At 54.7% G+C, this 26579-nt stretch overlaps 1 protein-coding gene across 15 annotated transcripts in view; it reads left to right on the top strand.

Moving 5' to 3' along the window:
- NFIX (nuclear factor I X) overlaps positions 1 to 26579 on the top strand; it is a 93901-nt gene that overhangs the window by 5499 nt on the left and 61823 nt on the right. For 6 of the 15 annotated variants that reach the window (XM_086408933.1, XM_086408938.1, XM_086408935.1 and 3 more), the window contains exon 2: positions 22614 to 23145. In XM_086408933.1, coding sequence (XP_086265059.1) covers positions 22614 to 23145 — 532 coding nt within the window. Of the gene's footprint in view, positions 1 to 20674; positions 21605 to 22159; positions 22260 to 22613; positions 23146 to 26579 lie in introns of those variants that run through there. The other 9 variants (XM_086408937.1, XM_086408934.1, XM_086408930.1 and 6 more) reach the window with 5 other exon arrangements.

Here is a 26579-nt window from a genome sequence, read left to right as displayed (position 1 = left end):
CCTCCTGTGTCTGGCCATCACAACAAGTGTGTATCAGTGTGTCTTACTGTGTGGGGCGGCCTGTCTGTGTCCACCTGTGTGGGCGTACCCGTTTCGCTGTGTGAGCCGACAGGTATCACCCCCATGGCGCTGTGTGTCCTGGGCTTGTCCCGGTGACAATCGATTGGTGTTTCTCCACTGGGACCCCTCTCCGTGGCCTCCCCTGGCCTCTCGGCACCTTGCGAAGGGCCCACTATGGCGACCAAACTAGCGGCTGGGAGTGGGCCGGCCTCTCCAAGGCTTCCCCTGAGGTCTGGCGGCCGTGGTGGCCCTGCTGTGGGCCCCACCCTTGCCCCTGGCCCAGCATGGACAGAAGCCCGTTGTGTGGTGAGGTGCGGGTGTATGTTTGGGCCGCCCACAGGCCTCGCTCTGTCTGCCCGGCGCACATTGATCTTGGCTTCTGCCTGTGTCCGTCTTGGCCTGGCCAGCTGGGGTGTCCGGCTGTCTCCATGGGCCTGAGCCCACTGCCCCCAGGGCCAAGTCGGCCCCGGGTCCCCCGCCCCTGCACCGCCCTGCTGACCCTCGGAGGCTCTGAGAGCATGGTTTGGAAACTGAAGCCCCCTCCCTGATTTCCCCTGCCCCCTCTCTTTCCTCCCTCTCTCGTCCCCTCCTCCCGCTCCCTCTCTCCCTCTCTCTCCTCCTGCCAAACGCATCTTGGCTCTGTCTGAATATCTCTCCTCCTCGATTTTTGGCTCCAGCTCTGGGCGCGTTCACTAAAAGAAGGGCTAGCTCCCCCCTTCCCCGCCCCCCTTCCTTGCCGCCTCCCCCCCACTCCGGAGGAGCCCCTCTGAGGGCGGGAGTGGCCTCGTGCAGGGGCCTGGGCCCCCAAGCGGGCTGGGCCAAAGGGAGCACAGGCCCAGTGGGCGAGGGGGCTGGGTGGACTGGGCCTGGCAGCCTGAGCGAGCAGTGGCTGGGGTGACTTTGCTGCCGGGTTGGGTGGGCGGGCGGGTGGGGAGGGGTCGGGGGCACGGAGCTGGGGTGTCTGGCTTCTGGTGGGGCTGGCAGGCCTCTGCGAGGCGCAGCTGTGCCCAGAACTCCGAGCTGCGTTTGCCATCACTACCGATGTGGCTGCGCCAGCCGGGGAGGGGGAGGCGGGTGGCGGGCACTGCGGCGCTCCATAGCCAATCGGAAGCCGGGGTTGCACTGGGGAGCTCTCCCCCCACTGGGCCCCACCCTGAGCAGAGACTGGGGGTGGTGGCCAGCAGCAGGCAGGGGGCAGTGCCACCACCATTGCCCAGAACCCTGCCCCCTCGGTTGGAAGCTCCGTGCCAGCCTTCCTGGCACATATCAGGCAAAGGCGGGGGTCTGTCCCCACCTGAATCTGCAGGAGCAGAGCTGGAGGAAGGGGCAACTTGGAGGAGCACCCCACCCTTTTGGCCCCAGGAAGCAGCTTTCTGTCCGGGGCAGCCAGGAGCTGGGGGGGTGGGGTGAGGGCCTAATCATCCGAGATGATCCATCCAAATATCGGCTTCAGTTGAATCATCTTGGGGGTTTATTCTGGGTCCGTCTCCCACAAAGTTGCACATGGTCACTGGCATACACAGGCACAAAGAATCACGTCGTCACACAGGCATGGCACACAGGAGCACACACACACTGGGGTTCCCACACAGAGGGGCTCTCTTCACACACAGACACTTAGAGATGCCCCCACCACACCAAACACAGCAACTCCGGCTCCATGCACGGGGTCACGCGCATGGGTGCCGACTCTGGGGCACGCACGGTCACACAATGAGACACCATGAGACACAGGCACCGCCACCACCCAACAGCACACAGCCCCGCAGACATGTGGCGAAAAGTGCACGGCACACGCACGCAGTGACACTCTCAGACACACGGTGATACACACACACCTTGCGATGCTTGAAAACATCTGGTCATCACACTTGGAGGAGAGTTTGCCGCTGGCATCTAGTGGGTGGGAGCCAGGGAGGCGCCCAGCACCCGCAGTACACAGAAGTGACCCCAACCGCAAACAATGATCCAGCCCTCATGTCGACCGTTGGGCTGAAGTGGAAAAACTCGGCTCTAGTATATTGTTAGATACACACAGTCACACACACCTGAGCCCGGGTAGCCCCTGACACCCACAGAGCGCGTGCGTGCACACACACAAATACACCCGGACAAGTCTGGCTAGCACAGTGTCTCACACTCTCGCTCACCAGGACCCAGGTGTTGTCAACAAATGCACGCCTCCCCCCACCTCACAGACACACAAGCCTGGGCACAAATGGTGGGGCACGTACACAATCCCGTGTTGCTCCAGCACACAGAGATGAGGGTCACACCCACATACCCATTCGCACCTGGGCCACTTGGCCCTGCTTGGAAATGGAGCCTCAGAGGTGAGACCTGCCCTCCTTGTACCTTCCCTTCTACCTGCCTGCCCTGCTCCCAGCTGTCTTTAAGCGGCAGATCCAACCACCCCTGCCTCTCCTGATGGAACTGAGAGCTCTGAGTCCCAGTGCTGGTTCGTTGACGCCTGGGGGATACTCCTACGAGGCCACATGCCCACCTCTGCCCACAACACCCCTGCCTCTGGGCCCCCGTTTCACAGTCTTGCTTCTGGCAGCCACTGAGACAGTCCAGGATGGAGGCGAGGCTGACCCCTGAGGCTCTGGTTCTCCGTGCGGCTGTCTCATTAATCCTCTGGCCGTTGACTCCTCATTTCTGACTCTGGAGAAAGAGTAGAAGAAAGGTGGCTGATGGAGTCCTACAGGAAGAAAACCTTTCAGAGGATAATAAGTGCATGAGTGTTGGTCCTCAGAATCGCAGCAATGGCCAAAGTGTGCTGAATGTGCGCTGTGTCTTGACCTGAGCTATGTGCCTCCCGAGCTTGTCTCCGTGAATCCTTCCACATGAGGTGGATATGGTGAGGGTTAGCTGTGCCCATGTATGTGTCTGACAGTATGTTAGACCAGGTTGCTCCACTTCGGCTCTGTTGGCGTTTGGGACATTTGGACATTATTAGGAGAGTGGGACTTCTGAGCCAATTTCCTGGGTGTGAATCCTGGCTTTGTTACTCAGTAGCTGTGTGACCTTGGGCAAGTCGTTCAACTTCTCTGGGCCTCAGTTTCCTCTCCTAGGGTTGTGGAAAGGATCAGAGGAGTTGGTTTATCCCAAGTGCTTTAAACAGTACTTGATGTGAAGGAAGTGCTTGATTCGATAGATGAAAAACAGATTCAGAGAAGACGTGTCCTGTATCAGGGCCAAGGGCTAGAAGGTGGTAGAGTCTTGCTCTCTTCTCTGATCACCACTATCCTAAATCTTACTGATGGGAGAAAAATCTAGCTAATTTTCTGACCTTTATGAAATTTCAGAGTGGCTCTCTCGGCCCCCATTCAAAGCGTGTCCTAGCTGTTGACCCTTGAACCCTCGTTACAGCTCTGACCTTCAGCTCTTCTTCTGTCCCAGGGCTCAGAATGAGAGTGGATGGTCATCCCACCCTCTTTGCACACCCACCGGCCAGGCTTGTCCTCACCTTCCTGGCAGGGCCCAACGCCCTCTCCCACACCTTGCCAGGCACCTTGCCGGGCACCTCGCCGGGCACCTCGCCGGAGCCCGCGTACTGGGGGTGCAGCCGGGGGCCTGTGCATTCCTTCCACAAATATTTGCTAAGCACCTCCTGGGTGCCAGCCCTGTTCTAGGCCCTGGGGGCTCGGCAAGGAGCAAAATCAGTGAAGGTGCCAGCCCCGGTGGGAGGGTAGACTGTGAACCCGATAAACAAGGGAGTGTCCAGTATTGAGACTGCGATAGGTGTTATGGGGGAACGAGAACAGGTAGGGCCCTCGGAAGTGCTGGGCAGCCATGGTTTTTAGTGGAGGTGGTCTGGCGGCCTCGTGGCTCAGTGTTGACTTTCAACTTGGTTGTTCTGCCATGGCTCAAGTGCGGCCTACCAGGTCCTCTGCCCTCTCCACGGGGCGGTGCAGAGGTCAGGGGTACGTGACTTAGCCTGGTTGCCTGCACCATCCGCCTGGAACGCACAGCCTCTTGTTGCTGCTGTCTGAGGTCATCCGTTATCCGTACTTGTGGCTGCCGGCCTAAGACCCGGGGATAAGATGGCCGGGGCCTCTTCTCTATAAAAACCGGGACTCGATGGACACTGGGTGCTCTCAACTGGGCTGCTCTGAGCTGGGGGGTGGGGCTGGGGCAGCTGGTGGCCCGGAGTGGCACTTCCACCTGGGCCCCTCGATTTAGCTCCCTCGGGGCGGGTCCAGTTTATTTTTACCCAGCCTGTCTCCCTGGCAGTGCCAGGCTGCGCCATCTTTGTAGGGTCTTGGGGACCTGCCCATGGCTTGAGGGGACCCAGCTTTGTCTGCTGGACCCCCAATTCCCACCGCTGGACCCCCATTTCCCTCCACCCCCAAAGCTCCAGGTGTGAGGGCTCTGGACCAGAGCTGGTGGGGTCGGCACTGCTGTCTGGCAACCCTTGTGCCCAGCCTGGTGGCATTTGGTTTGGCGTCCTGCCTGTCCGCCACCCCCACCCCATGCCCGGGCAGAGCCGAGCGGCTGCTGCTGCCAGTCTCCATTTCGAAGCTTGAGGTGGGGGTGGGGGAACGCTGGGCACCTCCTGGGCCCCCTGCCCACCGCGTGCCACCTGGGGCTTGTCCCCCATGCCCGCTCCGTGGAAGGGCCCAGCCTGCTTTTTCCGCTGCCCCTTTGCATCCCGGAGCTCAGAGAGGATGCCCGCCTGGCTTCCATCTTCCCTGCTTGCTTCCTCCCTCTCTCGCCTGCTTGCCTGTAATGGCTCACCATTTTTGGCATCTCCTTCCCCTCCCCCTCCCATAGGCGCCAACCTCACTTCCAAACCTGCCATTGCTGGCTCTCTGGCCTCTGCTGCCTGGGGCTGGGGACCTTGGAAGAGAGGGTTTGGGGGGCCGAGCATATGGGCTCAAAGGGGGCTTTCTGGGTGCTTGTGTGTGTGCATCTGGAGGAGGAAACATGCTTCAAGCCAGCTCGTGCAACCAGCCTCGAGGTTGGCAGAGCTGGGCTGCAGAAAGTGGGTGACGGAGAAGTGCAGACACTCCCACTTCTGAACTGACCCTAGGGCCTGGTGTCAGCCTCTGGGCCCCAGGGAGACCAGGCGGGCATTTCTCTCCAAGCCCAGGGTCTGGACAGAAATGGGAAGAGCTAGGCTTCATTTGGAGGGTGCTCCCACCCCTGCTCCGACAAGCCTACCCCCTCCCACCCTGGGCTTGAAGATTTCTGTTCCCCTTCACCAGAGATGGGGTTGGGGGAACCAAGCCCCATGCTAGGCACTTGTGCCCACAGAGGGACAAGGGCCTTAGGAGGAACCGGTTTACTGCCCGCCCCCCCCACCCACCCCAGCCTGGTGCCCGCCTCTCTCGGCACTAAACAAAGTTTGCTAAGTAACTTCAAATGTTATTTGAGGACGGCCTGGCCTCAGCCCAAGGCGGCCCTGTGGAAACTTGTTTTTCGCTGCCGAGGCTGCAAGTATCAAAGACACACTTTCGGGGGGGTGGGGTGGGGGGGTGCTTCGACACTTCTCCCCTCTCTCTGGCAGGGGCTGGTCCTGAACGGACACACAGACACACAGAGGCCTACACTAGCAGAGGGACATACACATCATGCCGTGGCTTGTGACACCAGACACGTGACAGCCGAGGATCATAGCACTCCCCAGAACATACATCCAGCGCACACATAATGACACACCGAGGGGGGCAGGGTGGGGTTTGGAGGGTACTGCCCCCAACCCACAGGCCCTGGGGTTTTTCCAGCTGGTGAGGTTTTTCCACACTGGGGAAGTGCATGACACAAAGCTTGGAGTCCTGATTTCTCAGGTCTCCTGGCCATGAGTGGGTACTCAGATGGGTCCCCTCCCCTTTCTCAGCCTCAGTTTCTCCAAGTGTAGAAGGAGGCGCTTGGCCCCAGGAAGGGGTGTAAGAAGCAGAATCCCACACTGATTAGAAGAGTGACTGGGTTGAAATCAGTGAAGGGAGCAGTGAGTCCCTTAAAAGTGGGGTCTGAGCACAAGGCCTGGGGCACAAGCAATGCTTGTAGGTGTCAGCTGGCATTTCCAAAAACCTGATGGGTGTCCACCCTGACTGGAGGCCCAGACCTCAAGCAACTCTAGGTTCGCCAGTTCCTAGGAAGTCTCTGTTTTTCTCATCTTCTTCCTCCATTTCTCTCTTGGCTTTTCTTGGTCTTTCCCTAAATCCCTCCTTCTCTGGGTCTCCACCAGCCCTCCCCAGGCCTGGAGCTCAGGGAAATTGTGGAAAACAGGCTCAGGGTGTGTGTCCCTCACCAAAGCCAGCCGGGCCTAGGATCCTCCATGCCCTGAGGATCCTGATGACCTTCCTGGGGTGGAGATGGGTATCTGAGCTGACATAGTGCGTCCCCCTGGGGAGGGGTAGGCTCCATCATAGGGTCACCTCCCAAGGTTTGTAAGCAGGTGGGATCCCGCTGCACAATAGAAAGGGCAAGGTGGACAGGACACTGGACTGACCTACCCCCAGGTCCCGAGAATCTCCTCGTCTGTCAGCCAGACCCTCACTGAGGTAGGTTTATGGGGGTCCCTGGTCCCAGCCCCACACACCACTTCATCTCCACTCACAGTCGGTACGCGCAACACCCCGCCACCCGCAGTCTGTCGCGCAGTGACAGCCTGTCACAGGCACTGCCGCACACCGGCACAATCTGTCGTCCACGCACAGTCTCACACACAACCTGTCACACACACGCACACACACACAGCGGCACAGTCACACACACAGCCAGCCTCACGCGATCACACCAAGCGTCACAGCTTGTCACAGCCATAGACTTCACAATAAAAATAACAGCTAGCAACTCCAGAGCAATTATGCCTGGGCAGCGGGTGGGCGGGTGCACGTGACCTCCTGTAACCTCCCCAGCGGGAGGCAGGTATGAGTAACCTGTTTTACAGATGAGGAAACAGAGGCCAGAAGGTTAAGTGCCAAGGTCAGGAGGCTAGAAGTGGGATGGCAGGAAGTACTCAGCAAGGCCCCCAGGGGCAAGCAAGACTGAAACAGATCACCCTGCTTTTCAACCCAGTCCTATGCAACTGACATTCCTCCTTCTGACCCTCCCCATGGGAGTTCCCTTCCCATTCCCCAGATGGGGAAAACTGAGGTCCTAAGCAACCCAGGCAAAAAAACAGGGGAAGGGGCCTCCCGGTTCCTTGCTTAAAAAGGCTCAAACGGTCTGCCCTCCACTGAGGAAACGCGAACCATGCCCTCCAGCCCAAATGTCACTTTGCTGCTGTGGCCCGTGGTGGCTGCAGCCTGCAGAGCCTTTGGCTGGGGCCAGGGTTCTGGAAGGCAGAGAGGTGTCGGCAAAACTAATGTCTCCATCTACAGTGAGGGGTGGGAGTGGCAGCCTTAGGCTTCCAGGCAAGTCCCTCGGCCCCAGCCATGCCCAGGGGACCTGGGCTGCCCTGCACCCTTACTCCCCAGGGATCTCCGCATTCCAGTGCGTTTCCTCCTCCTCCTCTGCAGCCCTCTTTCCCTTGCTTTCCCCTTCTTTGTTCCACCCCCGTCCGCTCCCCGGGGCTTCCCCCATTAGAGCAGCCACGGCCAAAACCAACACCGCTCCAACGACATCCCGCTGAGACCCGCCGGGCGGCGGCGGGCCCTGCCCCCTGGCCCGCTCAGGGGCCAAATCCTGGCTCAGCGTGGCGGCGACGGCGGCCCCTGCGCACGTGGCGGCTCTTAGGGCAAGCACATGCGCACACCCGGCGCAACGGCCCCGACTGGGCGCCTGGGTGGGCGCACTCCCGGGTCTGCGCACGCACGTAAGCAAGCTCTAGCACAGAAGCTCAGACCCGAGTGGCCAACGTTCCCTAGCCTGGCGCCGGCGACCGGGATCCCAGGCACTGCCTGCTCTGCGCATACGCAGGCCCCACACCCCATTGGGACTGCTGGAAGCACACCTTCCATAAATATATACCCTTGCCCAACATCAGATGGGGGACTGGCACACATACATATACACAGACGCGCGCGCGCGCGCGCACACACACACACACACACACACACATCACACACTTGCACTCCTGCTTGCATCCTGAACGGTGTTCAGAGCGCGAGTACTGCCCTGCGCCGGCACTGGGGGTCCCGAGCTTAGGTGGGTAGATGAGCCTGCAGGAACTGCCGGTGCCCACGCACATGGCAACAGGCCCACGCGGGCACGCACCTCCCCAGTCTGCACACGCGTGTATTTCACGTGAGCTGCACACCTGCCAGGCCGCCCAGGGCACCTGGCGGCAAAGCCGCATTCAGGCTTGGAGGGGAGGGGACTGGGACCCGGAGGCCTAGTTCCCACCGCTTCCATTTCTCTTGGAACACCCGCCTCCCCAAATGTCCCTGGGGCTCAGGTGAGACGCCCCAGAACGGGTGCCCAGTGGCGCCCCTGCATGTGCTATATTTATATTGGAAATTTGTACCTTTATATATATATTTCTTACAAGTAAGAACCTCCCCCCCATTCCGCTCCACGTTTGTACTTGGGTTTTACCATCCCTATTCGGCTTCTTCCCAAACATGCAAAAAACACACGCGCACACACACATTTCTCCTTGCAGGGGCCGTGGGGCGAGGCGGGAGTTGCCCCCCACAACTGTGGACGCCCGTCGTTCTTAAAGGCTAGGGACCCCCCTTCCCGCGAAAGGCCGAGCTACATCACTGAATCCCTCAGCCCTACCCGAAACACAATTGCGGGGGTGGGTGCTGGCGGCGAGACATTGCTTTTTGGTGTGTTTGCTGTTGCTGCTTAAATTAATCCTGAGTGACGGCCCGCAATTCCTCTCCACAAAGAGGCCATTTAACGCCCCCCCCACCCCGCCCCGCGCCCGGCATCTCGGGCGAAACTTCCATGTGCCCCCCCTGAGTCCAGCTTGGCAGCTCAGGCCGCGCGCTACCAGCCCTCCTGGACTTTCCCTCAGGTGCGCCCGGGGGCTTGGAGGCGGGTTCCCTGTGCGCACTTTGGACCTCAGGAGCGAGTGTGGGTGGGTTTTGGAGGGATGGGAGATGTCTTAAAATAGAAGCGCAGGGCTGAACGGAGGTGGGGGAGGGTGTCCCAGGACTCCTTAGATAGCCCCACTGCTCAACCAAAGCGCTCCGGATGCTCCGGGCCCGGCGGAAGAAAGATCGCCTTCCGTGCCTTCTCCCAAGCGCCCGGAAGAGAGGATCCAGGAGGTCCCTCACGTCGCCCTGAAGCCCCCTAGTCCGCTTGTATATCTGTGGAAACTCCGGCGGAGACGCGCCGCCGGTGCCTGTGTGCTAGCCCCAGGGTATGCCCCTAGCCAGGTTCCTGCCGCCAACAGCTTCTTTCATTGTCGCCTCCCGGGTATTCTTTTCGCGTGTGACAGGTCCCCGACCCGTTTCAAATGGCTCACGCTTGGATAGGGGGAACATAGGTGGGTGTGGGTGGTGGAGAGGCCTGCCCTGAGCTCAGGCAAGGGGAGGGCTGGGTGTTTTCCATGCACGGAACTTGGGTGCTGACTATCGTCACTTGCGTGGGCCGCACACCATAGGGTAGAGGGGCGCGCACAGCCCTCGATGGTGCGGATGGCCGGGATACTTGGAGGGCCCTGAGCAAAGTCGGGTGTGCGCGTGCGCCGGGCGAAAAGGCGGGAAGCGGGGTCCTAAAGCCCCGGATTCGGAAAGCGTCTGTGGCACAAGGTTGGGTCGCTCCCGTGGCGGAACCGCTCGGAACGAGCGCCGAGTGAGGAGTGAGAGGGCCGCTGCCATCGCGGGCAGGCGAGGGGAGCCTGGGAACGGGTGTGAAGGGAAAGTGGCAACAGGCGAGGCTTTGGGCGTTTGCCTCGCAGCCGAAGTCCCAGAATGACGCTGACTAGACTCGGAGGGGGGCTGTGGCATCCTTCGGACCCTGCACTGCGCAGGCGCGACACCCTCTCGCCCGGAGCGCGGCCCAACCTTCCCCGCGGCCCAGCAGAAAGGGACCCGGCGCGGGCGTCGAGGGCCGGCCTGGTTCTCATGCTGGGACTTTAGCCATTTGCAGCACCGGAGGCCTGCGCCAGAGGGGCTCAGATGGCGGCGTTTTGGCCTCGAGGCTGGTTGGGTCCCTTCCCCGGACGCGCGGGGTGGGGCTCGGGGCCGCAGTGGCCTCTGCCCTTCCTCCGGTGGCCTCTCGACATCCAACGGGCGATAATGCGAGATAGGGCTTTGCAAAGAATGCGAAATTCATGATTCCTGCTCTTTGGCCGCTCGAAGGACGTTTAGAGCTTAAGTGCCCCAGAATCCGAGGGCAACTTTGGGGCGTCAGTATGGAGAGAATCCCTCGTGCTCGCCTCAGCCGCCAGACCCTAAGCCTCGGGACGAGCCTCCCCATCTCTCCTCAAGTCGCCTCTTTTTGTGTGTGAATAAGGGCGGGGGAAATTTAGCAGGGGAGCATTTTTGTTTGTTTCAAGGGTTGGCTGGGTTTGGGGGCGTTTGGCCTCCGGCGAACACAGGGAAGAAATGTGACTAAGTGGCAGAAAATGCGCTTTCCCTTTCCCTCTTTTCCGCCCTCAGGCCGCGGGAGTTGCGCAGCTTCTAAGAACCTTTACACAAAATTTCCCCTCCAGATCTACTCTGATCGACATCACCTTCCCTGGGCCCTGACTTCTTGAATTTGGGGCGCTAAGGCCTCTCTACCCATTGCTACCAGCCATTTTGCAGCACTTCTGGGCAGGCCAGGGGGGAGAAGAGGAAAAGTGGAAAAAGAACATGTGCGCCGAGTGGGCCCCGACTTAACCTGTTGGAGGGGAGGCTAATGTCTGGTAGGCATCTCCCTAGTTGAAAGCCTCCCCCCGCCTCCTCCACCCCACCCCCACCCCGCCAAGCTCTAGCAGCCCCCGGCATTCAGAGAAAGCGCTCCGATCCGCCTCTCGGAAGCCAGTCATAAACCCGACTTCTCGTCACCCGAATTACTTCAGGGCGCTTTGATGGTGTTAGGTCCTTTTCTTTTTCCACGTGCAGATGACTCAGCCCTCTCCAGCTGCGACTGGGGAGGTGACCCGGGGCAGCGGTTGACACTGTGCTCCGTACTCTTGACCCAGAGGTGCCCCATCCCCGCCGCATCCACTCCCCCCAAGCTTCCAGACCACACTTAGCTCTCCTTTCCTCTCTTTTTATTCTTCGGGTCGTATTTCCCCTCTTCTCTAAAAAAATTATTTTCAAAATTGTAAAGGAGTTTTTGTACTTTTTTTTTGTTTTTTTCTTAACGTGAGACAGAGGCTGGATAATGGAAACGCATTAAAAAAAAAAAAAAAAAGGCGGGGGGGATATATATGCCGGCAGTCGGTGGAGCTCAAGCCTCGCCAGGCGACTGAGCTTTTCGGTCGCCGGTTCCCTGGTAGAACCGGCGTGGGGCACCTGGGATATCTGCCGCTGAAAAGGCGCTAGAGAAATGCGAGGAATGATTATGATTTTAATAAAATTGTCTCTCATTTAGGAGCGCGCTTCTGCACTGCCTCTGTCGTCGGAGCCCGGGTTTGCCACGGCAAAGTCTGTAATCAGAGAAAAATACCAGCTTTGTTGAGGGTTAGAATATATCATTGGCTAATGTGTGTGGTTTTTTTTTTTTAATAATGCTAAGCATTGGAATAATTAAAGAGTGAGAAATAACTCGTCTCTCCTCTCCCCTCAGCATTGTCTTATTTAAAGGGTGGAAGGCGCACTTTTAGGCAAAGCTGGTTAGTTTTAATGCAGGCTTTTTTTTTTTTTTCCCTCAACTGCCTTCCCTCCGCTCTGGTCTGATTCGCAAATCCCCAAACTGGCACAAGCCGGGAAACTTGCCTCTGCCGCCGTTCTTCTCCCGGAGTTGGAGCCTCCCTTTCCTTTTTCCCCCCTCTTCAGAGACAACCCTCTCCTCGTCCCTCCCCCGCCTCTGGGCCCTGACCCACTGCCTGGTTTTCGCTAGAGCGATTTAAAAAAGAAGGGAAGAAAGGAGCCGGGCTCTGGTACCCCCGTGCCAGCCGAGGGCGTGTTTCCCTGGCCGCTGGCTGGTGGGAGAGTCAAACCCGGTGGCTGTCGGGTGTAGAGTCTCAGATGCAGAATCTTGCCCTGCAACTCTCCCCCCCGCCCCCCCCAAAAAACAAGTAATCAAATATTTCTAAAGATTGTAGGCTCATAGAGCTCAGATCCCTTGTCATATTTTAAATGAAGCAGAACAGTTCTTTCTTTCCAACCTCATATGCAATAGGAAGAGAAAATTCAGTCCTCGAGAGCTTGCCTTGGCAGCCCTGTGCCCTTAGTAGAGGGGAGAGCTGCCTACTTGGGCTGGGCCTGGCGTCCAGCCCCACCATGGTGCTGCTAACCACAGGGCCTAGATTTGGGGCAGGACTGCAGGGTCCAGGGCAGTGGTGGGAACAGCCTAGGGAGATATGAGAATAGAAAGAAGAAGCTCTTCATAAGGATTGCAGAGGTTTGCTCCAGGCTCCTCAGAGAGGAAGCTGCTGCCTTGGTCATTCCCCCAGGTGTAGGGGGTGGGCGGGCTTGAAAGGAAGAGAGGCTTCTGCCAAGCTCCGGGAAGACACAGCTGCTAGGAGAAAGGAAAGGTGAAAGTGGGCAAGAAATTGGGGGTAAGGGGCTTGTACAGTGGCTTTGAGTTGCAGAGGGAGTTATTTATTTATTTACCTCAGGTGTTTTCAATTAAATGTGTTCCTCTTTTATTTTCCTTGTTATTCGGTGCTTAGACTTTTCAGCAATCCCTTGCATTCTTTTTTTTTTTTTTTTACATAAGCAGAAACTTTTTTCCTCCTCGGAGAGATATTGTGGGAGGTATTTTGCCTTCAGTGCTTTCTCTTTCCTGCTTTTTTTAAAATTTAATTTTAAAATTATAAAGTAAATTTAGTGCGAGTGAAAGTGACGGGGGAGCCAGCTGGGGCTGGATTCAGGGAAGGTGGAGGCAGCTGCAGCAGAGTTGGGCCTCCCAGCCCCACCTCAGGACCCCCTCACAATGTAGGCCCCCTTCTGCCGACACCACCCCCTTCCTCTCCCTGGGAGGCTCTTCTGGACAGGGATGAGGAGAGTCTCTCCTGATAGATGCTCATTCACTCTTCAGGAACCCCTGACTCTGCAGAGCCACGTTTCTTTTACAACCCACGCATACCAGGGCCCCCCAGTTCCTGCCTGCTTACTCCCCCTCAGTCACTGTGGCTATTCTGTTGAATTGAGCTTGGTGGGCCCTGTATGTCTCCCACATTTGCCCTGCTAGTCTGCTAACCCCACTGCGCAGTTGGTTGCCCTGTTGAAGGGATCAGAGTAGGGCAGGCACAGAAAGAGACAGACAGAGGTGTAGATACCCCTCTGCAGCAGTGAGGATTCAAGAGGCTTCTTTACACTATGAATTTTTATGGTCACATGAGTAGTGCACTCATCTCTGTAACACACGTGTATACTTAGGTGCTCAAATTTGAGGCTACCGGTGTGGGCAGGATCTATTTCTAAGACATATGAATTATGAGAACACTGGAGTTGAAAAACTGAAGGCCCCTTGAGCGGTGCTGAAAATGTTCTATTTCTTAATCTGGGTGGGGGTATACAGGTGTGTTCACTTTGTGAAAACATATTGAGTGGAAGCCTTAGAACCATGTGCTTTCTTTCTGTGTGTCACACTTAAGTTTAAAAGTTTGTTGTATTTTTTTAAAGGAAGGCACAGCCTCAAAAGTAAAGGCCGAGGGTTACAAAATAATAATAACTATTATATAAATAACAATGCTCTCCACCCTGTTTTGCTCTGGTCTCCCCACTGAGGAATGGTGGGAGGGCTTGTAAAAGTTAGTGGGCTGATAAAAAAAAACTCGCAGGCATGTGGCCCACGGAGACTTCCTGACCCATCCACGTGTGCACCGCGCCTGGAAACTCTGCAGACTTAGGTTTAGCTGTGGGATTTTAACATCTCAGGACCAAAGGATAAAAAGTGGTAAGGAAGATGTTCCATGCCAATTACATTTTGCTGTCAACATCTGGAAAACAAAATTGCAGCTGTTCTCCCCTCCCCATTACCACCTCGTCTTTTTTTTTTTTTTTTCTGCACACTTAAAGTTTTTGTTCTTATGCCATCCGTACTTCAGTTTTCTGCACTGTTAAAACATTTTCACGGCTCTGATGAAATCAAGTTGCTGCGTTTGGGCTTTAAAAAATATATATGTATGTGTCTGTGTCTTGCAGTCTGACAGTGTAATTTTTCTTGAGCGATTTATTTGAACAAGCTGGCAATCAGTGGATAATCCCCTCCCCTATCCAACCCTTTCTCGCCTTCCCAGCACCGTTCAGGCCCAGAGCTCGGGGGAGAGCGCTTGGCTACCCTTGCCTCGGCTCCCTTGGGCAGGTACTGACAGCTTCGCCCTCCACGGCCCTTCTGCGGTGTTTTTGTTTTCCCTTCGCCCCCCAAAAATATTTGAACCAAAAAGCCTCTTTTTTTTTTTCCTCCACCCACAGCAAACTGAAAGGGCTAGTGAACCGTGATTCAACAGAGCGAGGGCGCCTCTTTTCTTCCTTAGCATTAATTAACTCAAGTTCGTTAGGACGTCGGGTCTGTCGCCCACAGTTTTCTCTTGTGTGTGCTGAATCGGGTCATAGAGGGAGACTTCCCATGCAAACAGTTTGTGTTGGAGCTGGAGGACACAAGAGGGGGAGAGAGGGTAAGAAAGAAAGGGAGCCAGTGAGGGATGGATTGTGGCCGAGGGGTGGGCACAGTCCTAAGCTCTGAGCACCCTGGTGCCAGCCTCCGAAGGGGCTCCACACCAGGGGAATGAGGATTCTCGGATTTCCTTGGCAGTGATCCTGATAATAAAATAGTTGGGCGGCGGGGGACAATGCATTTTGAGAGATTGAAAAATGTCTTCCTTCCAACTCCTAAAATTGTGCATTTGGGGGAAGCCGCTTCCCTGAACAGGGCCCGCCCAGCTCCCCGAGCCCTCGGAGCAGTGAAAACCTCGGGCTCTTCCCATCCTGGCCACCGGCTCTCTGCCCCAGGCTCTGGGCACTGCCTGTTGCCACAGCAACTGCAAGAAAGAGGTTCTCTCTGGGCCGAGGGGAGTGCAGACCAGGCAGAGGGCACCCGGAGCTCAGAGAAACTCCCCTCTTGCCCTGGCCCTTTTCTCCTGTGGCAGAGGCAATAGACCCGGCAAACAAGGGGGTGTCAGGACAGGAGCCCACCAAGAGGACCTGTGAAGGCCGCAGGAGTTGCCTCCAAAGCGCAGGGGCGAGCGGTGGGGGAAGGGAAAGGACTGTCCTCCCTGGAGGATCCCTAGGCTTTTTCTGGGGTCGGTAGTTGGTGGCCGGGCTTTGGGTTTTCAATATTTTGCTGTTTGTTCTGGCCTCCTCTCTTGCCCTCCAGATATTTTCACAATGAGCTGGGCACAGACCTCATCTTCACGTGCTTGTCTCCCCTTCCCGTGCCTCTTGTCAGTTTTTCAGTTCTCCTTTAGTGAAAGTTGTAAAGTTGGCTTGTGGGGTTCTTCCTTCTTCCCCGGGCCCTTGGTCACCAGGAGTGACACTTTGCAGACCAACGTGGTGGGTGGGTGAGGCTCAGGCTTCGCATTGCCCTCGCCCTGTGAAGCCCTCGGCTGTCATCTGTCCTGGGCGTTCTTATCTTCGGAGGCTCCCATCCCCAAGTAGACCCCTGGATGGACGACTGGGCTCCGACCTGCCCGGCTTTTGCATCTATTTGGTAATACAAGAAAGTTTCAGTCTAGGTAGTGAATTAAAGACGAGGGTTTTGCTTCTTCGACTCTGTAAACAATGAAAGTAAACAATTTCCAGTTGCACTAGAGAGAATAGACTGTCTTCCCCAACACCTCCCTTCCCACCCGATTTTATTCAGGGCCAGGAGGGAGAAGGGAGATGTGCCTGGAGCAGGGTGGTGTTCGGAGCCAGAACGACGCTGCCTGTTGGCCTGATCCCAGGCCACCGCTCGGGTTTGTAGTCCTGAGGAGAAAAGGAAGGGAAGGAGTGGGGGTCAGTTCAGAGGAGAGGAGAGCACAGCCTGATTCTGAGGCAGGCCTGGTCCTAGACTCAGCCCAGGGTGTGGGGCAAGTCCACTCAGCCAGCTGAGGGTGCCAGAAAACCCTGTCCGGGCCGCCATTCCTGAGCAGAGGGAAACAGGCCCAAGTCAGCCAAAAACCCGCTTTGTCCAAATTCTTCGAGCCTCCTCGCAATGTGCATTTTCTGGTTTCCATGCTTGGCGATTCCAGAGGCTTGGATGACTTTACACTGGCTGCAGAGCCCCTTCCTGCCTGCCCCCCCAGCAAGGGGAGGCCCCACCCACCTCTCAGATAAGCAGTCAGCCCCTTCCTTTTGCTGCCTACGGTGGTTCTCTTTCCATTTCTGTCGGGGAGTCGGGCCACTGCTTTCTTGTACCCCTTCTGTGGAACAAGATGGGAGGGCTCAGAGATATGTAGTTAGCTTCTTTTCAGTTCAGACCCAGGCTGACTTATAAAATCCCAGGAATTAAACTGGCTCATCAGGTCTCTATCTGTGGCCTTTTAAAATTTCTTGTGTCTTTTTTCACTAGGCTGCAGATATACAGTAGTACAATGGATCCTGATATGTCTGGTAAATCCTAAGTAGGTTTTGTGAGTCATTTGCTCTCTTTGCGTATAGTTCTCCAAATTAACACAGACAGATATAAAATTAGTATGTGTCCAGAGTCTGAAAGAATAAATCTGAGCCTTAAAGAAGGCAGGATGTAGACAAAAAGAATTGTTTTTTTTTTTAAGATAAGATGACCTCCAAACAGGGACCCTGTTTTTAAAGATATCAGTTTTTTGCACTTCTAGGTGTTTCACTATTGGCAGGTATAAGTCAATTGCAAAACCTGTCTCAGGCTGGGAAAATTATTTTGTTTCCTTGAAGATTTTGAATACTGTCTATATGAGTGAGATTCTGTACACATGTCCCTGTTTTCCCTCAAATAATCCACAAGGCCTCTTTGGTTCTGTCGATTTTTGGAAAAACCACACATTTAACTTTCTCAAGCTAGAAGCAGTCACTTTAGCTAGTTTTCCTTCTTCCTCATCCTCTTCTTTTTCTCTTTTTTCGCCCCTGTCCTAGAGTCCTTATCTTTTCTCCTTGCTCATTTTTCCTTTTCAGCTGTGTCCTCTTTCCTTCCTTCTCTGTCCTCTCTTTTTGCAGTTTTGGGCCCAGCTTGTTTTTCTCAGGATTGGTCTTCCTTCTCTCTTTCTTTCTCCCTCTCCCTAGTCCTCTTTTTTTTCCCCTCCTGCGGCCTGTTCATTCTTTTTCTTTTGAAGGCACATTTTTCCTAGTGATGGCTAAAACCAGCACGGGTATTTCAGAAATGTTTCCGTGAAAACTGTTGCTTTAAAAAAAAATCAAATTCTATATACGTGACAGTAATGAGAGAGGCCTTTCTCGAGCAAAGGCAGAAAAATTCCTTTCCACAAACTAAAAGCTCATGTGAATTTTAAAAGTCTAATCTCTGACTTCTCAGATTTTTGTTTTAAATGAGGGAAAATACCTTCCCCTCCAAATTTTGCCTAAGTTTTTTCCTTTGTTGTCTTCAATTTTCTTTTTTTGCTCACTGCTCTCTCACCAACATCACTGGCTTCCTTACCCCTTCGTTGCTTTTTCTCTCATTCCCTTTCTTCCCTCCCCTCTCCTCCTCCAAGGCCTGCCTGTCCCCTTGCTCCCTCCAGCCCCTGAGCCCTTGCATTTGTGGGTGACTCAGCCCTGGAGAAGCCTTGACTCCTCAGAGGGTTTTTTTGGTGTGAGTGTGTCTTGGCTGTCTTCGGGGTGCAGGGTGCAGAGTATCTGAGCTCCCAGCGAGACCTGAGACCAAGGGGAGAAGAGAAGGAGGCTGGGTCTGGGACAGGTAATCTTCCAGAAGGAGCCTCTCTGCTCTTGTAACAAAAGGGGGACAGTCCCCTTTTGTCTGGGGCTTCTGAGGGGCGTGTCCAGGACCCAGAGCTGCCACCAGTGGCATTCAGGAGGAGGGGGCTATAGGGGTGGGGCACACCAAGTGTTTCTCATGGAACCTGAGCAATTCTTCTCAGTGTGCCCCGCAGGAGGGAGAGAGATCTTCTCAACACCCTCCCCTGGCTGCTCACCCAGGAAGGCCTCCCTCTGAAGGAGCAGGGTGAGGGGAGAGTGCTGCCTGGGAGTCCCTCAGCCCACCTTCAAGGTTGCTGGCCACCCCACCAGCAGGGCAGGTGAAGAACAAATGGTGATTGTTCTCCTTCCCCGTTCCTCCCCTGGGAAGGGCCACCTTGCTCCTACTGTTAAGGGAGAGTTGAGGGGGCACAGTGGGTCCCCAGGCTCCACTGAGATACTCCACTGGTTGTCCGGGGCCACTTTTCTGTCCAGTCTCTCCACCATTCCATTGACCTTTGACCTCTCCCTTCATCCAAGATCTTGTCCTGTTTCCCTAACTTCCAGTGGAATCCTTCTACCCATCATCTCCCCTGCCACCTGCCCAACTGTACCACTGGGATTCAGAGTTGACCCATGTTGAGCACCTGGCAGGGTGGTCTGTGAGGGGAGCATGATAGAATTTTTCAGGAGGCTCACTCTGGCCATTTTCTGTTCGGTGTCCAGCATTTAGTATGAATCAAAATACCAGAGAAACATACCATGCCAAATATAAACTCACTTGTAGTTTCTACCATCTCATCTTGACTTCATTTACTTATTTTTTGTTTCATCTCATCTTGAGATGGAGAAGCAAGGTTTGGTATCTTATGTTACTCAGTTAACATCTTTGGCTAATTGGACCGAAGGTGGTTATTAACGTGATGTTAGTTATTGAATGCCACCCTAAGAGGCCTGTCTTGCAGTGACACCTGCCTCTTGCTCTCTCCCCTCTTAACTGTTTCTCTCGGGCAGCCCATGACCTCACTCAGGCCAGTCAGGGCCTGGCCTGGGGTACCAGGTGCTGGGTGGCGCCTTCCCCATTGTCTGGGTCCAGCAATGGCTCAGGGCTGCATGTTCTGTTGGGGCACACCCCTGGCCCTCTTCCTCGAATCTTTCCGCTGGGCTTAAAGGCCACTGAGGGTTTCAGATGGGGAAGAAAGGGGCGAGAGTGAGCAGTGACCTTTCTGTTGCCAGCTGAGGGCTGAGCCTCACCTGGGGAGAGGACAGCTGCAGGAACTGGTTTCTGAGTAGGGTCAGCCTCCCTCAGTCGGTGTTAACCTCCTCCTCCGCTCTTGCATTTTTTTTAATAACTGTCTCCTCCTTAACTGCTTTACAAAGGCCTAAAGCTTGGCTGCTCCGGAGCCCCTACCAGAAAGGACCCCGCAGAGACTTCCACTCTCCTAGCTGCCCTGCCCCACGCTCCCCTTCCCACCGGGGAGGAAGGCCCAGAGCAGGGGCCCCCGGGGAGCGCATTCGGGTGACTCGGTTTCCCCAAGGCTGTCTCACATTTCCTGACAGGGCTCTCTTCTGCCTTGTTTCCTTTCTTAGCTGCCTCCCTTCCGTTAGGTTTCTTATTTTATGCTCTTATACCTTGCTCCGTATGGTTTGGGCCCTTTAATCTGAATTGAACAGGGCATAGGTGAGTGTTCACCCTCCTCCAGCCAAGGAACTCTAAACACAGAGCAAGGGGAGCAGGCAGAGCTGGAGAGCGCAAAGAACTAAGAGTTTAGGAGGCGCTGGTGGTTCGGGGGTGGCGGTGGCGAGGCTCAGGGTCTGGAAGTCGTGTCCACCTTCCTGACTTTGTCACTTCCCCCTGGGGTTGGCTGCTGTGTTTGTGGCTGAGTGTAGTGCTTGTCAGCGGAGTGCTGTGACAGGAGGCTATTTTAATAAACTGTTGCAGTTTCTCCATCGGAGCTGCACTGCGTTGGCATCCCTCTTCACCGCTAATGGAGCGTGTGTGGCTGGGTGTGGGCCGAGGGAGGCACCGAGCTGGATGGGGGCTGGGGAGAGGGAGGCCGGGCAGTGCTGGGGGCCTGCCTCCCAGTCTGGGAGCGCTCCGGGGAGCGCCGCCAGCCTGGGGGAAGGGGTGGCCGCACCCTGGACGCCGGGTCCCTGCCCTGGAAGTGCTGCTGGCATGGGCACTTTCCAAGCTCTCTTTCTTCTTCTCTTTCTATTCATAGCACGGCAGGCAGGCTCGTGTGTATGGCCGGGGAGGAAAACTTCCACTCGCCCCTGTGCGTCCCATAAATAAAAAAAGAAATAGAACCAGAAAAAGAGTGTGCGGGTCTTAGAGAAAGAGACTGAAACCAAAACACAGAGAGAAGGCGCAGCTGCTTTCCCCAAGGCCTTCTGGGGCTCCCTCCCGCCCGCCAGCCCGCCCGGAGTCAGGCCTTTATTTATTTATTTTTCTGGCTTAAAAAAAAATTCTATGTCTTTCTCAGTCCCAGTCCCCCTCAACCCCCTTCAGATTTGCTGGGTGGCCACTGCCAAATAGACCCGAGTAGGAGCCTGGAATGAAAAATTCATAACTGCTGGACTTTGCTTGTTCATTAGACGTGAACTTGTCGATTGGGCAAATTGTTTTTGGTCTCCAACTGCCGGGGGCTCTCCCCACCCTCTCGGCTCGCCCGGTTCCCTCCTCCCCTTGGACGCAGCCATTGGCTGCTCGAGGATGTCTCTTTGCCAAATAGGTGGATCCTTCTCTGTCTCCCTCCCCCCTTTCTCCCCCCCACCCTTTTTACTGGCTTTGGCACCAGCGAATGGATGGGGATTGAGCATGAAAGGGGAGAGAGAGAGGGAGTTTGAGAGAGAGAAAAGAAGCAAAAAAAAAAAAAAAAACCCCAAACCCAACCAGCGCACACACATACACACAAACACGCACACACTCACACAACACACACACACACACAGCCCCATCCACGTCCTCCCTCTCTCCCTCTCTCTCTCTCCTTCCCTCCCTTCTTCCCTCCCTCGCTCCCTCCCTCTTTTGCACGCTTCTGCCAGCGACGGTCTGCAGCCGGTCCGAACTCGTCCTCTTCCCCGGGAATCTGTGAGCTCCCCCTCTGCCTGCGATCAGGCTCAGAGGCGGAGGGAGGCAGCCCGAAGTTTACACCCCTGTGCCGCTGCCAAAGCCGAAAGCCTTTTTCTTCAGCTGCCGATCCCCCCCACCCCCGTTTTTGTTTTTGTTTTTGTTTTGCACAGGGGTGGGGTAGGGCGTGTTGTGTGTTGGGGGTGGGGTGGGGTGGGAGGTAGGTTTTTGACTTTTAAATTTTGTATATTTTTCTTTTATTTATTTATTTTTTTAAAAAGCTGGAAGCGGATGCACAGGGGGTGAAACTGAAAAAAGAAAAAATTTTTTGTTGGCTTTTGTTTACCTGGCGTGTGTGGTAATCGACTCGCTCCCTCTCTCTGCTTGCTATCCCTGACCTTTCTTTTTGCTCCTTTAAAAAAAATATTAATTTCCCCCTTCTGTGCAGTGGAGCATGGGGGGGGGGGGGGAGGGGGAAGGGTTTGAGAATCCACCCAAGCCCGGCCCCTAGTCCCCAGAACACCAATAATAACCCCCTTTAAAACATTTACCTTCCTCCCCTGCTCCTCCCCCGCCCCCTCCCCCCACCCGCCCCCAACTCACAACTCTGTTGAGTCCAGAAGCTCAGAATCGGGCGTTGGGCTTTGCCGGGTGCTTCAGATCAATGGTAATTATTTATTTTTTTCCAGTTTTATTTTTGTAAACAGAAATCAATTATTATTTAAACTTCAAACAAGCAAACAAGCAAAAAAGAAAAAGAAAAAAGGAAAAAAAAAAAAAACAAAACAAAAAGCGAGAGCCCGGCCCTCTGTCACCTGACTGAGTGGGAAAGAGGGTGAAGGGGTCAGTGGGGACGGGGCACAGGATGCCCCCCGTAGCTTTTAACCCTACTGTGGCTGAGACCACCACCTTATTTGTGCTAACAAGAAGCGTTTTGTTCCTTATGACTGTGGTTAACATTAGTATTGGTGTCGATAACAAAGCTGAAATCACATATTTAGGATTTAGATCTGATTTAAAAAATGCTGGGGTGGATGTTCCAATCGGAGCAGAAGAGAGAATGAAAACAGCCTGGGGAGGGGGAAGCCAAATCCGTTTCCTGGCTCGCTGACTCGTGGATGTCATGTTCGCTCTTCTGGGGGTGGCCAAAAACCTACCGGTGTCGGGGCGTGAAGCGGCCCTCGCCTGCCCCGCGTGTGCGTCCACGGGCATTCGTGCAGACTGGACTTCGTGCCGGGGCGAGCTGACACGAGTTCGAGACTGCATAGAACATGGAGATGTCATGGGCGCGACAGAGCCTGGCGGGGATACCAGCAGCGTGTGTGTGTGTGGACGGCAACGTTGTCTGTGCGCGCGTGTGTGTGAGTGAGTGAGGGAGAGAGAGAGAGAGAATAGGTGTGTGCTCAGGCTCTGGGTGTCTCTGTCTGGCTGCTGAGGCTGAGATGGGAGCGAGCGGCAGGCTAGGCTGGTGGCGGCTCCAGACCACACTTTCCTAGAACAATTGCAAGAGAAAATTGTCGTGGGGTGGGGGGGGAGGAGGAGGAGGAGGAGAAGGCGATTTTCCTTGTGCCCCCTTTCTAACGCTTCTTTTCTCCTTTTCTCTTTCCCCCCCTCACCCCGTCTTCCCCTCCTCCCGTCTCCCCTCGCCCCGCATGCTCCCGGCTTGCCGCCTGCAGGATGAGTTCCACCCGTTCATCGAGGCGCTGCTGCCTCACGTCCGCGCCTTCTCCTACACCTGGTTCAACCTGCAGGCGCGGAAGCGCAAGTACTTCAAGAAGCACGAGAAGCGGATGTCGAAGGACGAGGAGCGGGCGGTGAAGGACGAGCTGCTGGGCGAGAAGCCCGAGATCAAGCAGAAGTGGGCATCCCGGCTGCTGGCCAAGCTGCGCAAAGACATCCGGCCCGAGTTCCGGGAGGACTTTGTGCTGACCATCACGGGCAAGAAGCCCCCCTGCTGTGTGCTCTCCAACCCCGACCAGAAGGGCAAGATCCGGCGGATTGACTGCCTTCGCCAGGCCGACAAGGTGTGGAGGCTGGACCTGGTCATGGTGATTTTGTTTAAGGGGATCCCCCTGGAAAGTACTGACGGGGAGCGGCTCTACAAGTCGCCCCAGTGCTCGAACCCCGGCCTGTGCGTGCAGCCACATCACATTGGAGTCACAATCAAAGAACTGGATCTTTATCTGGCTTACTTTGTCCACACTCCGGGTAGGTCGCTCTCAATGCCCCCTTCTCCCTCCGCCCCATTTTATTTTACTTGCTGGCATTTGTTCTGTTTATTGTACCTCTTCCTTCCAAGGGATCCTTGCATGTACACACCAGGGGCCTAACTGGTGCACCCGTTCTGCTGAGGCCTGCAGCTCCTTTGATGTTCCCCTTTCCCTTCTGTTTCCCTCCACTTGCTCCATTCTTCCTCTGCTCATTTGCCATGTTACCGATTTGATTTTCGTGCTTCTCCATCTTTGGAGGACTCAAAAGACGCTGCAGGTCCTAGGACTGGGGCCAGGACGCCCGCGATGGTGAGAGTTTGTGAGGAACACCACCACCATCACCAAAAAAAAAAAAAAAAACACCTCTCCTTGCTCTGATTTTAAATGAGTCAGAAAAAGTATTGGGAGGCAGGTACCGGCTTTCCTGCAGCTTCGCTTCAAGTCCTGGGGAGAAGCCAGATTTGGCACAAGCGGGGTGGGCAGTGGTTCGGTGGAGAGAGGGGCGTGTAAAACCCTGGGATCTGAAACAGAATGAATAGAAAAGAGGAAAGAAGGCAGAGGCGGGCAGATTCTGGGGCCCAGATGCCCAGGCGGGAGCTGTTTTGGCTGACAGAGAGGAGAAAAGTCATTCGATTTCGTAGAGAGTGAAAATGAGCAGAGCTCCCTTGCGTTCTTCCCCTTTACCGCCCCTTCCCCTGCGGGTCTCAGCTGAAGTAGTGAGACCCTCCGGGAGTGGATGCCCCAAGCCCCAACACCTCTGCTGGGGGTTGGGGGAGCAGGTATTGCAGTGGAAGAGGTCTTAAAGAAACAAACAATCAAAACTCTGCAAAATCTCCTTTTCCTTTTGTGTTCTCTCTCCTCTTTGCTTTTCCAATTTCACCCTGCATTTTGGGTTGCGGTGGTTCAGTTCTCCTCTGTTCCTTTTTTTTTCCCCTCCCTACCCTTTCCCTTTTTATAATTTCTTTCCGCTTTTGTTTTCTTACAAATTGAAACAGAGATGGCTGGTTAATTTTTAGCCTCCACTCAGCTACGCCCAATTTACTGCCGCCTTTGAAACCTAAACGGCGGCACTCTGTGATTAAGCAAGGCAGAAGTGTGTTTACATTATGCCCAACCAACTTGTAATGAGAGGGCTACCAAACCTTTCTCTTTCTGTGTTTTTTTTTTTTTTCCTTTCCACCATTCCAACGTTTCCCCCTCCTTTTCTCCCCTTCTTTCTCTCTTCATGCGAATGTAAGAGAATGTGGCTTAACTTCAACTCTAGTGAATGTTCTTTCCCCGCAAATATGTGTGTGTGTGTGTGTGTGTGTATCTTCCTTCCTGTTCATTCACAAAAAAGAAAAGCAACTCACTTTTCTGCTGTGGTTACCCCCTTGCCTGTTTGGGATGTTGGGAGGAGAGAGATGACTTAATCCAAAAAGGAAATTTTGGGGCACTTTCAGTATTGCGTCAGGGTTGAGGACTCGATTCGGATTAGCACTGAGAGTTTATATATTGGGAAACTCAGGAGGAGGAAAAGGTGATATTTTAGGCCTCTCTTCTTGCTCATTCTCTCTTCTGAGAAGTGGCTTTGGTGGTTGGATGGAGGCAGTGAACACCACCCCCCTCCCCCCTCCCGCACTGTATTTCCCTCTGTGGATCTTTCTAGGCCTGTACCTGGCCCTGTATGACTATCATAGCCCCCTCACAAAGAATGACCAACTGCTGGTCCTCTTCCTTGTTCATCTTTTTTCTTTCTGGAAAGGAGACCAAAGCAAAAATTAAAAGTTATTCCCTGCTTCTCTGTCTGTGCAGCAAATCAGAATGGGAGGTAGTGGTATTGGAAGTGGATTGGGGCAGACTTGAAGACCTGAGCTTGCGTCTGTCAGATAGCTCCTCTTAGAGGGGCTGCTGTACCTTCCAATTTTGGACCTAGGGCCCCTAAGGTGAAGCCAATACCCATCTTCCTCCTGAGCCAGCTTCCTCTACCTTGCTCTGTAGCTGGATCCTGTAGCTGAGCTGTTTCCCTGACTTCTTTTATTTTAGGTCGTATTTTTTACTGCTGCTAGCAGGGGGCCAAGGTAGGGTGAAGTATGTGTGATGGAGACCGTTTCCTGACCAGCCAGCTGGCTCCTGAACTGACCAGGCAGGTGTAAGGAGAAGGGTGGCACCCCTACTTGCCCGCTAGACATAATGAGAAGACTTTCCCAGGAATATGAGTAAATCCATGCCCATCACATGTAGTCTTGGCCCCCTCTGTCCCAGCTGAGGCTGAGTTCCTTGACAAAAGCTGAGTGGAGAAATGAGGATGTTTTCTTATAATTTGTCAACAGTTCAGGTCCCTGGACTCCAGATAGTTTCCAGGAAGGTAGGAATTTTGTTGCTGAAATTGCTTTAACTCAAGGGCACCTTTCTGAGGGAGTGGGGGTAAGTGGATATGGTGTGGCCTACGCATGGGCCTTGGGTAGATGGCTCGAGATTGCATGGAATGGTGGTCATGGCTTTCTCTCCAAACCACTCCAATTTACCCGCAAATGTCTTCTCCTGGCTGAGCCCCCCAACAGTGCCAGTCCAATAGTACAACCTTCTTCTTCCATGTCCATGCGAAGATCTACTCAGTAAGGTGCAACTTGTTCCTTCCTTCCAGTATAAACCAGGGTTGGTGGCTGGGGCAGCAAGGGCTCAGACAAGGGTTACTTTAGATTCTAAAAGAAATGCTGTCCTTCCCTTCAAATGGCTGAAGAACCTGATCTGGGCTGAACTGGTGTGCCAGGTTTGATGACAAGCAGACTTGTGATCGTAAGCTTGGGGGTGTGGCCTCCCCTGCAGGCGCCATTGTCATCCGTCATCCCTGGCCCTTGTGGGCCCTTGTTTTGTCTCACATGAAGCTTTAAGAAGTGGCATGGTTGAGAGGGACTAAAGGACGAGTGTATGTGACGTCAAGAGCCCCATTCCCGGAACACAGGGCCCTAAAAGGCCACTCAGAGTGTTTTGCACCCTTCATGAGGGTGGCCTTCCTGCTGGGTACCTTTCCCATTCAGGAGGGTATGTTGAAGCAGAACCGGGTCGGAGAGCACTGCCATGGGAAGGAGGCTGTACATTTTTGACATTGTCCTTCCATTTAAAGGGGGTGTCCCAGGGCAGTGGCTGGAGACAGAGGAGAACCTGGGGCCAGGCGGAAAGATGCTTGTGTAAGGAAGGGTGGCTGAACTGATCTGGAAGCATGGCTATACTCTCCCCAAAGCTTCTGCCAGGATCTGAAGGTAAACGGGCATCTTCAGACCATCCTTAATCTAGGCCTCCATCCTAGAAGAGAAAAAAAAAATCTGAAAGTAATAAAATGCTTTACTGAATGAAAACGTCAGCTTCTCCCCGTCAGATCCCTCCAACAGGCCCACAGTGGAGGCCCATTAAGTCCAGGTGTTCAGGGGGTGGCTCTTTTCTTTATCTCTG

The sequence above is a fragment of the Bos grunniens genome, chromosome 7 (genome assembly GCF_055505025.1).
Source record: "Bos grunniens cultivar Pamir isolate PY7600 chromosome 7, Bosgru_T2T1.0, whole genome shotgun sequence".
Lineage (NCBI taxonomy): Eukaryota > Metazoa > Chordata > Mammalia > Artiodactyla > Bovidae > Bos > Bos grunniens.
Note: the sequence above shows the minus strand (reverse complement) of the source record. Positions and strands in the feature narration are given on the sequence as shown.